Here is a 13,138-nt window from a genome sequence, read left to right on the forward strand (position 1 = left end):
GGCTAGCCTTCATATTTGTACTACTATACAAATTAAAATATGCTTTGATAATAAAATACATAAGAGGGGGAAAAGACAAAGGAAGACAAACTGATCATTGGTTTAAATGCAACTGTCTCGTATGGATATGAATATATGAGACAATTTTTTTTTATATTCGAGTTTATTTTTTAATTTCCAATTTTTAATCACCCAGCGTGTAAACTGCCCTCATTAAACTCGAAACCATATAAATGTACAGAAAGGAGTCTCGGACCCGAGCCCAGATGGTGGGCGTGGCCTAACCCGACCACCATACGCACCGAGGTCGTGCCAGTCCTGGGCCGGGCGCGACTGCATTACGCACCGAAGACCTAAAACATGAGTAAGCAGGGCTCCTATCGAGGAAGTAACCTGCAGAAAGAGCATCAAATCGCCCGTACGTGGGGTCGACTTCACGCGTTTTAATCCGTCAGCCGCCAGAATGCCGCCGCAGAGAATATTCGCTCTCCCGAGGCAGCAATCGCTGCTTCTGCCCGCCGTCATTAATCCATTCGTGCAGGAGACGAAATTGAGCAAGGCCGATATAATAAAAGTGAGTATGTTGTTCAACCGAATTAGTCGTGCAAATATGTTGCAATAACACCATGCTTGTATTTAACCCATAAATACGCGTCAAGGCTCCACATGGGGCTATCCTGTGTGCGGCTCTTTTGTTGATGTTATAACGCAGGTATGCTTCTCTGCAGCCCAGGGCCGTGCAGCCCCGCTGCTACTTTAACCGAGGTGGAATTCCGTGTTCAAACGTCTAGTAATGCGTGCAGTGCAAACAAGAGCAACCATTGTTTGGTTTCCGTAAACCTCAAGGCGATGTGGATTATCAGACGCTTGAGAGGTGTCGGTTCTAGCCAGTTCTCCTTGCGTGTGTGTGTGTGTGTGTGTGTTTGTGTCTCTGTATGTTTATGTGTTTGTGTGTATATGTTTTTGTGTCTTTGTATTTATGTATGTGTTTGTGTTCTCGTTTCAGTGTGTCCTCCTTGGTATCTTCCTGGTGCCTATCCGAGGGATCCTCCTGTCCTTGGTGCTGATGATCACCTGGCCCGTGGCCGTGATCACCACCTTCAAGCACCCCCTGAAAGGCTCGGTGGAGCCCATGACGGGCTGGAGAAGGTAAACCGGGATGTAAACACAGCCATGCAGGGGAGCCAACTGTCTCAGACATTAACATTTGCATTTATGGTGTTTACCGGCCGTTTTTATCCAAAGCTAGGTACACTAGGTACAAAACTAGGTACATTTGTCAGAAGAAAGAGAAACAACAATATATCTCTGTCTGTGCAGTAAGGATGTCCATATAACCAAGTGCCAAGCACCAACAATTGGTAGGTTAACCCATTCCCCATATACAACAAAGATAGCTAGGATAAGATGCTACACAATGCTATATATTATCTTCCCTATAAGCGTACTTCAGTACTGTAAGGATCATAAAGCAGAAACGTATACACACGGCGCAGAAGGTCAGTCATCGACAGCACAGAAATCGGTCTCTCATGAAAAAAATATTGAATCATTCATTCCAACGTTATGGAATCATAATCATGTTTATGACCTAATCATTTCGCATAAGACACCACTATGCTAGGTTGTACAACACCATACATTTCTAACCAATGCATGTTGGTTAACACTTAACCCAGTGTTACGCTCCCTTCATAACAGAAACTCAGGGGGGATTACAGTCATGTTGCGACACTTCAGTCCTTTATTGCTTCGGTGTTTGTTAAGAGTCTTGGACTTGCTCAAGGAGGCGTTTCTGATGTTCTCAATTGTCTGATGACTTAGAGGTCTAACTCTACTTCCAATTACCAACCCCACTGTGAAACACTGTGCATGATGACCACCTCTTTTTCTACATGAATAAAAAACACATTGTTTGTACATCTAATCAGTCTCCTCCTGTGGTCGTCCAAGCACTGCTCAATGTCATGTCCTCACCTTGGGAAGCACTGTGCTCTACAAACAATACTATTATTAGTATCATGTCGTCGTTTTTTTTGTTATGTTATGCAGATATACCTCGCCGTCAGCTCTGCCTTTTTTTGCATATTGCATTACTTTTTACTATTAAGCAGACGTGAGAAGCCTTTCCACTATATTCACATTATCGTTTACATAGGGCATTTAACAAACGCTTTTATCCAAAGCGAAGTACATTTGTCGGAAGAAAGAGAAACAATACATCACTGTTGGTACAGTAAGGATGTTCATAGATCCAAGTAACAAGTACCAACACTTGTTAGGTTAACCCATTCCCCGTGCACAACAGAGATAGCTAGGATAAGACGCTGCACAATGCTAAGTACTACTTTTAAGTGCCAGGACGTACAACGTACAATACGTGTGTTGGGGGAGGCTCTGCGGAGTCCAGGTGACCTCTGAAGTAGTGAGTCTTGAGCCTTTAGCGTAAGCTGGTGAGCGACTACGCGGGCCTGACCTCGGCAGGGAGCTCGTTGCACCACTGCGGTGTATCTATATAATATTTCTATCCAGACGTATGCCTGACATCTCTCCGCCCCCGTCCCCAGGTTCATGTGCCGCCGGGTGATGGCTCCGCTGGGCCGGGCCTACTACTTCGCCATGGGCTTCCGGGTGGTGGTGAAGGGGAAGCAGGTGAGCAGCCGGGAGGCCCCCATCCTGGCCGTGGCCCCCCACTCCACCTTCTTCGACGGGATCGTCTGCATCGTGGCCGGCCTGCCCTCCACCGTGTCCCGCGTGGAGAACCTGGCCACGCCCATCTTTGGCCGTGAGACATTCTCAGCGCCTCCGCTGTTATTACATTTGGTGTTTGTGTGCGTGGGTGGTGTGTGTGTGTGTGCGTGTGTGTGCGAGTGTGTGTGAATGCATGTGTGTGTGTGTGTGTGTGTGTGTGCGTGCGTCTGTTTGTGTGTGTGTTATGTATTAATATGTCATCATTGTGAGAGCTTCTTCTTTCTTGTCGACTAATAATGTCCAAATAAGGAAATAGTATGTGTTAGAGCCCTTCAGCATGAATGAATGACCTAACCAGTCTGACTCGTGCGTATGTGTGTGTGCGTGTATGTGTGTGTGTGTGTGTCTGTGTGTGTGTGTGTGTCTCTGTGTGTGTGTGTGCTTCCTGACGTAGGGTGTGTGCGTTGTCTCCAGCCGGTCCTGGTATCCAGAGAGCGCACTGATTCCAGGAAGAACACCATCCGAGAGATCGAGAAGAGGGCCAAGTCAGAAGGTGTCTGGCCCCAGGTCTGTCACACACACGCAGGCACACACACACATACATGCATGCACGAACGCACACACACACAGTATTAAAGCACATCTCATGTGCTTAAATACTTCAGGTTCGAAGTCCAAGTATATACCAGGAATATAAAGTCACCAATGTACTAGTAAAGTCATCATTCAATCACAGCAAAGATCCATAATGCCTAGTTTGTGTGCTTAGGAAGCAGTGGTTTGCGGAAGATGGGTGAGCTGTGAAGATTTAAGGAAGCTCTGTGAAACACAGGATGTGGTCGGTGGCCTCTATCCTCTAGCAGCAGCACAAGCACCTCTTCCTTATTTGATATTGTTCATCAACACCGATAACATTCGGTCCTTTCGTGCTTGCCTAACCTTGCCTGGGCGTGAGAACACTCAACACAGCCTACTGATTACACTGAATCATTTTCACTCTCTGAAATGTGAAAGGAAAAAAGTGGTCTATAGTATTTTAAATATTTGCTTATTACAAGGACGGCGTCACAATTTATTAATAAGTAAAGCGATGAGCACATCAGTTATCTGATCATTTGTTAGTAGGTTTTTGCATGTACGGTTAATCCATAATAGTATTTGATTGGAATACTGTTATCCTAACATGCTGTGCTTGCTTGGTTATTTTAACCATTAATAATGTTATTCTTCCTTATCTAAAGGTTCTGATATTTCCAGAAGGAACCTGCACAAATCGCTCTTGCCTCATCACCTTTAAACTGGGTATGTTTCATTCTACTTTAATGAAAAATATGTATTTATATTCTGATCAAAGTTAGTGCAATACTATTATAGCATTTCCTTTCTTTTACATTTCTCAAGTTTTGAGTTAGCCTGGGTATACCCATGCTGCCTTGCGAGCGATTTCATTTTGCGCTGCTAGGCAGCCTGGATTCCATGGATCAAATTTTCGCCTGAGATAGGGAACCGATCACAGAACGGGGAGGAACGGCAAGACGATGACGACGTCTATGCGACACACCCATCGTCTTCTTCCTCAGATTTTTGTCGCTCTAAATACGTCACCTGGTATAATTGATACGATTGGCTATGAGCTACGTACAGCCTCATGATAGACATTCGTAGCGCCCAATAAACGGCTCCGGGCAATCGTAAACCACGCCTCAAATACGAGAAAATGAATGTGTGGTTCCCAGACCTCATCTCAATGTAGATTGAGATGAGGTCTGGCGTTAGCCAGGCTAGTTTTGAGTCACACCGAACAAACCTTTTGACTTTTCATGTGACTCTATAGTTAGGTAATGAACGGCATCAGTTTCACTGTTGGTTTCGCCAGAGTTCACAAAGACAGTATAGTTCCACACAAGAAGTGACTATACAGAAAAGGCAAACGACATGCACATTAGACATGTAATCTATCTATCTCTGTGACCGTGAAACCCCTTCTCTATTTACTCTAGTACCCATAAACCTTGTATCCTATCGGAGCAGGAGTCAGCCTCATGCAAATCCGCAACACATGTAGGCAAAAGGCCACTAATGTGGTCTGGAGACACAATGGCTCTTTTTTGAGCCAGCTCTTAGAACCGTGTAGCTGTGAGCCGCACACATGATTTGTTCTGTGACCTGGTGAGCTGCACATTGTTAAAGCAAACACACAGATAGAAATATCTGTGGCTTATGTGGAAATGTTTGGAAATGCATAAAGATAAAGGATGCGACTGAGCTGGGCTGGTGTGTTGATTGTGCATCATTGTGTGGTGGTGTGTATGTCTCTCTCCTCTCCCCCCCCCCCCCCCCTGTAGGGGCCTTCATCCCTGGGGTCCCTGTGCAGCCTGTGATCATGAGATACCCCAATAAGCTGGTGAGTCTTGTTTAGTTTCAGCCCTCATGTTATATTGATGACCAAACCTGCACACGCATTAGATCTCTAGCAGTAGAAGGAGTCTGAGCATGACTTGACTTAAGACCTACGTGCTAAGCTGCGTTCAACATACCTCTGACTTTATGCAGTGTATTGTCGTAGGCTGATTATCATAGGCTGACGTATGATAATGTTTGTGTGTTCTCTCACACGTCCTCTACCGATGCCCCCCCCTAAGTAATAAGTGACTCTTTTCCTCCCTCTGCTAGGACACGGTGACCTGGACTTGGCAAGGCTTCAGCTCGTAAGTCTCACACCGGCAAGGAGCGTTTATTGTGACAAAGTCACAATAATCGTTCTCCTCACCCTGTTAGGCCTTCTCATCAGTTACATTTTAATTCATTGAATGTTTCTCTAATGCAACTCGAGTGTTGTGTGGAAACGAAAGCCTTTACTTCCTCATGCCTGTTCTCCTTTATAGTGAGAGGGGAAAGTTACATGGAAGTAGGCAGTAGAAAGCCATGATTGTATTGTTTTGTGATTATTAACAAACTGCATGCTTGGATTGAGTATATAGTTAATCATTTAACTCTTGAAATTCTGAATGTGTACACATAAAGGTTTTCGATGGGAGTTAAATGATTAACTATTGCCTATTTTATGTTTCAGGAAGACCTTGCTTCTTCTGACGCTGTGTCAGTTGTACACCACCGTGGAGATCGAGGTACACCTACATGTTTCACAGCCTCTTTTTTTCTATTCATTAACTAACCTGCATTCTTCCAGACTGACCTTTGTTCCCGGTGTGGTGGTAGTTCCTTCCTCCCCAGATCCCCACAGAGGAAGAGAAAAAGAGTGCGCCCCTGTTTGCCAGCACAGTGCGCAGAGTGATGGCCGAGTGAGTGATGGGTTCAAATTCTTCACATGTTGGGAAATATATGCTTTAAAAAAGTATTATCTGTGTGCACATGATTGAACTATGCTGCATGTCTCTGATAGAGGACATGGAGATGGTTCTAAAATATATTATACAGAGCGATTTAGGGGGAAAATATAATCTTTTTCTTTCTAAATTAAGTTAATGAGAAACCAGATCTAGAGATATACATTCAAACTGTCCTCATGAGTTTAGAACCAAGTGTGTAAAATGTTGTTGCTCCGTTCCTTAAATCTAAATTCTTATTCCTCCAGCATTGTTTCACTTATCAAGCACCTTGTATCGCCGTTCTGTACGAAAACATTCAATCTTCAATACACGACTCTTGATTTGTTCCGCCTACACACATGTCAAGTGACCACCCACACATGTATAACCTTCATACATATGAACTCCCCTGGACGGAAGACAGACCCCACGTATGAAGGGTTCATGTCCTACCCACTCCACACCCCTCTTACACACTTATTGTCGGTTGCACGTCTTTTTACTTAAAATGGTGTAGCATCTTATCCTAGCGATCTTGGTTGTATATTGGGAAGGGGTTGACCGTACAACGTCTTCTGACAAATGGACTTATTGGGAGTTGCTTTGGATTAAAGCTTCTGCTAAATGTAAATGTCCAGTGTTGTCGTATCATGTAGTGTTCATGTCCAGTGTTGTCGTATGTAGAGTTCATGTCCAGTGTTGTCGTTTGTAGAGTTCATGTCCAGTGTTGTCGTATGTAGAGTTCATGTCCAGTGTTGTCGTATGTAGTGTTCATGTCCAGTGTTGTCGTATGTAGTGTTCATGTCCAGTGTTGTCGTATGTAGAGTTTATGTCCAGTGTTGTCGTATGTATGTTGTCGTATGCAGAGTTCATGTCCAGTGTTGTCGTATGTAGAGTTCATGTCCATTGTGGTCGTATGTAGAGTTCATGTCCAGTGTTGTCGTATGTAGAGTTCATGTCCAGTGTTGTGTCACAGGGCCCTGGGCGTCCCGGTCACCGACCACACGTATGAGGACTGCCGGCTGATGATCTCCGCCGGGGAGCTGACTCTGCCCATGGAGGCCGGCCTGGTGGAGTTCACCAAGATCAGCCGCAAGCTCAAGTAAAGACACCCCTCTTTTGTTATGCTTCACGTAATGTTCGTGCAGAAAGACATGATTTGGACGTTGCTATTACAGGCCTGCGACAGCGACAGATAGCATATTAGATTATTTTTATTTATCAGAACATTACATTTTTTGATTGATGTCGGGATGGAAACAGAATTTCAACAAACATCAAAATCATTTTCACCATGTACACAAAAACAGCATCTCAGCAGTAGTGGGTGCAGATGTCATATGGGTGCATGTGTCCTATTGGTGCACGTGTCCTATGGGTACATGTGTCCTATGATTGCACACGTCCTATGTGTGCACAGTTCCTATGGGTGCATGTGTCCTATGGGTGCATGTGTCCTATGGGTGCACGTTTCCTATGGGTGCACGTGTCCTATGGGTGCACGTGTCCTATGGGTGCATGTTTCCTATGGGTGCACGTGTCCTATGGGTGCATGTGTCCTTTGGGTGCACCTGTCCTATGGGTGCACGTGTCCTATGGGTGCACGTGTCCTATGGGTGCACGTGTCCTATGGGTGCACGTGTCCTATGGGTGCACGCGTCCTATGGGTGCACGCGTCCTATGGGTGCACGCGTCCTATGGGTGCATGCGTCGTATGGATGTGTGTATCCTATGGGTGCCTGTTTCCCATGGGTGCCTGTCTCTGAGCCTGTCCTCTTCCCCCTGCAGCCTGAAGTGGGAGAACGTGCAGAAGGAGCTGGAGGGCTTCGCCGTCATGGCCAGCTCCTGTAAAGGGGGCCGCATCTCCATCCAGGAGTTCGCCCGCTTCCTAAAGCTGCCCATCACCCCGGCGCTGGAGGAGCTGTTCGCTCTGTTTGACCGGGTGAGGAGCCGAAGAGGCTGGGAGGGTGTGTGTGTGTGTGTGTGTGTGTGTGTGTGTGTGTGTGTGTGTGTGTGTGTGTGTACATATTTTTTGCGTATGAAGATACAGACTTCAACTTTGCCATCTGCACATCCAAATATGTATCATGATATGGATGGTAGAGGCTTATTTTACTGCAGTTTGGCTTCTCCACAAAACAATTGTTGTACACAAAAAATGAAGGGTATGTTTTTTGGGTAACTTTGCAGTATTGCAAGCAGAATTGCTGTTAAATAAGCAAACACTTTTTTTTGTGTGATCGATGTGAGCGTTCGAGTACTCCTACCCCTTGACCTTTTACAGACAGACAGTATAAACAACAGCACATCCACCCACATGCCTCACCATGTCTCTGTATCTCTGTAAGTGTCTCTCTCCCTTTCCCCCTTTCTCTCTCTCGCTCAGCTCATAGCTTGTGTTGACCTTTGACCCTGTGCAGGACGGCGACGGCACCATCGACTTCAGGGAGTACGTCATCGGCGTGACCATGCTCTGCCGCCCGGCCAACACGGAGGACGTTCTCCGCATGGCCTTCAAGGTGAGCTGGACCCTCTTCATGGACTGAGTAGATAGACCTGTGTGTGTGTCCCTGTGTGTGTGTGTGTCTCTGTGTGTGCATGTCCGTGTGTGTGTGTGTGTGTGTGTGTATGTGTGTGTGTGTGTGTGTGTATGTGTGTGTGTGTTTCCCTCTGCGTGTCCGGGCAAGAAATTTGCATCTCACAAACTTTATATTTACCAAGTGAAATAATGTGGTGATAAATTATTTGGTTGTTATAACTCAAGCAGGATATTCTCCCATTTTGAGAGGAAAACAACAGACAGAAAAAAAATTCTTTCAGCCATTTTATTTTAATTTAGAAGTACAATTGAGAAATCCATATCTCAATTTAAATTCTACTTGGTTATAATGGCGTTGGTCTTAATATCTGACCACAGTAAAGTGTTATTTTAACACTCAAGAGACTGACTCTCAAATGAAAGTAACAGATGTGATTGTGAGTGCTGGAACAGCGCCGCGGCGTATGCTAACCCAGTCCAGAGGAACAGGGAAAGCATTCTCAGACTCCAGCTATAAGGTCACGTCAACAATGTGCTCCTGTCTTTGTTTGCATACTCCGACACCGGCCACGTCACTCTGAGCCTTTTCATCAGTTTAGACCCAAGGAACAGTGTTGGATTCACTTGTTTGTTTGTAATTTTTCATGATTCTTCCGCTGTTTGTTTTCTGGTGATGTCATTAATTTAAGTAGTCTCTACACTATTCAAAAGAAATGCTCTCTCTCTCTCTCTCTCTCTCTCTCTCTCTCTCTCTCTCTCTCTCTTATCCCCCATTCCACACACACATTCCATTTCCACTCATCTCTGTCATCTCTCTCTCTCTCTCTCTCTCTCTCTCTCTCTCTCTCTCTCTCTCTCCCTCTATATCTCTCTCCCTCTCTGTCTCTCTCTCTCTCTCTCTCTCTCTCTCTCTCTCTCTCTCTCTCTCTCTCTCTCCTCTCTCTCTCTCCTCTCTCTCTCCCTCTCTCTCTCTCTCCTCTCTCCCCTCTCTCTCTCTATCTCTCTCCCTCTCTCTCTCTCTCTCTCTCTCTCTCTCTCTCTCTCTCTCTCTCTCTCTCTCTCTCTCTCTCTCTCTCTATCTCTCTCCCTCTCTATCTCTCTCTCTCTCTCTCCCTCTCTATCTCTCTCCCTCTCTCTCTCTCTCTCTCTCTCTCTCTCTCTCTCTCTCTCTCTCTCTCTCTTTCTCTCTCTTTCTCTATCTCTCCCTCTCTATCTCTCTCCCCTCTCTGCCCTTCTCTCTCTCTGCCTCTCTCTCTCTCCCCCTCTGTGTCTGTGAGCAGTGTGACATAGGACCCCCCTCCATGCTTTATAATCCCAACACCCTTCCCTTCCTCCTTGTCCTCCTCCAATCCCAGCTGTTCGACACGGACGAGGACCAGCGAATCACGCGGCTGGAGTTCTCAGCGCTGCTGCGTTCGGCGCTGGGCGTGTCCGACCTGAACATGACAAAGCTCTTCAAAGAGATCGACGCCGACGCCTCGGGATTCATCACGTTCGGTCAGTGCAGGCCTGCTTCTGGCCGGGTGGGGTCCGCTTATCAGATCGGGTGGAGGATCCTCCATCCCGCTCCGGGCTGACGGATGCCGGCCATCGGAGATGAGATTGTGGCCATTCTGGGTTTCATTTGATGTTTGTATCATAGACTCAGTCAGTAGTTGTGTATGATTTAAAACCTTGTTTGTATGTTATACAGTACGGATGAGAGGTTTAGGGTAAAGAGAGCTGGGCCGGGATTATAATTCTGTAAGACAATAGGAGGCTATATCTGGAGTCTTGGTTGATGTAAAGTACGGTCGTAACTAAAGTGAGAACGGTTTATCTAATGGGTTCTTAATACAGTCTAGTCTCTCTCTCAGTTTAGTCTCTCACTAAGGCTGTTTAATTAGATTTAGAGTAAAATAAAAAAAGTACCAGACGAGCTGGCTGTCGGTTTGCATGGTTAACCGTGTTCATATGTGCACAAATGGGTGAATGTTTGCATTAGTGTAAAGCGCTTTTAGGGGTCACTGGTCAGTAAAGCGCTGTATAAATGCAGTCCATTTACCACAACATCGTGTTTGTGTCCCTGCCAGCGGAGTTCGAGGCGTTCGCCCTGACACACCCGGAGTACGCCAAGCTGTTCACCACCTACCTGGAGCTGCAGCGCTACCAGGCCCTGAAGGTCTCCGGGGACGAGGGGCCCGAGTGGCCCCTGGAGGAGGCCCTCCTCCAGGGGCCCGGCCCGGCCGACCAGGGCTCCGACAGCGCCTCGGACAAGAAGGACGACTGAGCTCGGAAACTCTGGGACTCTGGAGAACCCAACGCGTGACATCGCTCACCGACGAGTCACACGCAGACATGCACATTTACACGCACAGACGCACATACCCCCCCCACACACACACACCCAAACACACACACACCAAACCGGTCCCTTTGCACTAATTCATTCTTGACATTTTAGCTTTTGTAAAAACGTTTCGGGACGACTGGGATGGTGTGAACACAAAGAGGCCAAGTGGACGGTCGCTCGCACATCCTGGGGGGATGTCACGCGCTGCTCTTTCTTAAGTGTTTCCAGAGCGAGAGTCTCTGTATCCTCATTTGTTTTTGTAGTGCCTTTGAGAGATTAGTCCGAGCCACTGCCCAACGAGCAGCTCTCCATAGGGCTCCTCGTGGGGTTTTTATTTCTCCCTCACTAAGAGAACACCACTTCAATGGGGAGAGGGTGGTAGAGGTGACACAATAATAATAATAATGATGATGATAGCATGTATTCATGCTATCATGATAGCATGTATTCATGCTATCATGCTACATTCAGGCTAGGGGTGTCCTGAGGGTGTGTGTGTGTGTGTGTGTGTGTGTGTGTGTGTGTGTGTGTGTGTGTGTGTGTGTGCGTGTGTGCGTGTGTGTGTGTGTGTGTGTGTGTGTGTGTGTGTGTGTGTTCACACAGCGATGTGTCTAGTGCACTACACCTCACGTTACGTGTCGGTCACAATGAGTCCATCTCCACATCTTCCCTGTTCAAGTCCATCTTTTCTTTTTAAACTTCACCAGCACAATATATATCTACGTATACATAATATATACTGTTCATATATTTACATATTAATATACCACTTCAGCCACTGTCGTTGGTTTGCATCTATGACATTCACCGCTAAAGCTTGGTGGACGCTACAATCCTGTGTAGATAACCGAGAGAGACAAATAAAACAAAAAAAACATTGCCAAATATTTGTATGTATGTAAGCATCCTCTTCTTTTTAAGCAGCGGATTAATTAGCATGTGCTTTATTAAGGTATAGCCAATCAGGCACAGCCCCGCTGGGGACCTTGTTAATGCTACATCTGCAGAGGGAGAGAGCGCACACGCTGTGAACTCTGCGCTTCGTTCCTCTTCCCGTGCTCAGGGAGACAGACCTTGTTAGACGGCTGTATAATTAGCTAAAGGTTTTGTTTTGCATGTGTTTCTATTTGCATTTCTACCGAGGAGTTATTCGCTGAGGCAGCAGAAGTGCGCGCTGGCTTTACAGCTACAAACGCAGAACAGCGTCTGAAAATAGGGCAATTTGTGAGCAAAAAGGCAGAGCTGCTTGTTTTGCATGTTCCACGGGGCTCTGGTTTTAGATTAACTCGCAGCATTGCTATTAATTTAGCGGGTTGCAAGGCAATTATGTGATTCTTTTATTTTTTTGTTAACACAGCAAAAGTTTGCTTTCTGCAATGAAAAACAAGCAGACCATTTTTAGCTCTCTCCTCTTGTGTATGTGTCACCGCAGGGGGAAACTTGTTACAGGAGTTTGGGCGAGTTTGTAATTGGTTTTAATGAGGCTTGAAATGTATGCATAAATGAAAGCCCCCTCCATCTTCAGTTCTGTAAACCGCCACCAGGTGTCGCCAGTCATCTGTGTCTGAGTGCATATGTTTGTGCGTGGATCATAGTTGTCGAACATTTGTATATATGAGCATTGGTTGATGCCCATGCATCCTCTCATGTCCCTGATCTATTTCTTGCCGGTAAGAAAAGATCGATCGTGGAATTTTCACACTCCTGTGTAAATTAGAGTTTAGCAGGTCATTTGTATCTGTAACACACTTAAAGAGGACCCCTAAGATAACTGTCGGGCCAATGTCGTTTTTTTTTGTAGTTTTTCTAACCGCAATAAAATGCTCTTTGTCAAAGTCCTGGTCTCTATTATTTTGTTTTGTTCGGAAAACAAATTTCACTGCAAACATATTTTCATACTTCTCCCAGTTTTACTCCCCACTTTCCACTCCCTATAAAATACCCCCAGATATCTCTCCTTTTCATCAAAGTATTGGAATGTGGTGTGATTATTCATTATCACACAAAGTCTTGCATGATATAGATATGTAAGAATTACAGTTCAACAACTAACCATCCTTCGGTAATAAAAGCATGATGTAATCATTGCTCTTAAAGGCCTTCATAAAACCACTGATATTGTATGGGGTAAGGGTTGTTTATGTTATATTTAGAATTCTATGTTATAGCTATATGTGCATCTGGTTTTCTATCACACTGAATCATACAGAATCAAGCTTGAAACATATAAAATATTAACTTTGGAAT

General features: G+C 45.5%; 1 protein-coding gene across 1 annotated transcript; it reads left to right on the plus strand.

Annotated features, from left to right (window-relative positions):
* The first annotated feature begins 281 nt into the window (after positions 1-281).
* LOC132472529 (lysophosphatidylcholine acyltransferase 2-like) lies at positions 282-12,726 on the plus strand. The gene is made up of 14 exons (XM_060072195.1): positions 282-574; positions 1,007-1,149; positions 2,568-2,785; positions 3,146-3,258; positions 3,933-3,993; positions 5,037-5,095; positions 5,365-5,399; positions 5,765-5,819; positions 5,911-5,993; positions 6,997-7,122; positions 7,809-7,962; positions 8,441-8,539; positions 9,915-10,056; positions 10,632-12,726. Exons 1-14 carry the CDS (start codon positions 464-466, stop codon positions 10,826-10,828), a joined length of 1,596 nt encoding a protein of 531 aa, XP_059928178.1. The 5' UTR covers positions 282-463; the 3' UTR covers positions 10,829-12,726.
* The last annotated feature ends 412 nt before the right edge of the window (positions 12,727-13,138 follow it).

Source organism: Gadus macrocephalus, chromosome 14, assembly GCF_031168955.1.
Source record: "Gadus macrocephalus chromosome 14, ASM3116895v1".
Lineage (NCBI taxonomy): Eukaryota > Metazoa > Chordata > Actinopteri > Gadiformes > Gadidae > Gadus > Gadus macrocephalus.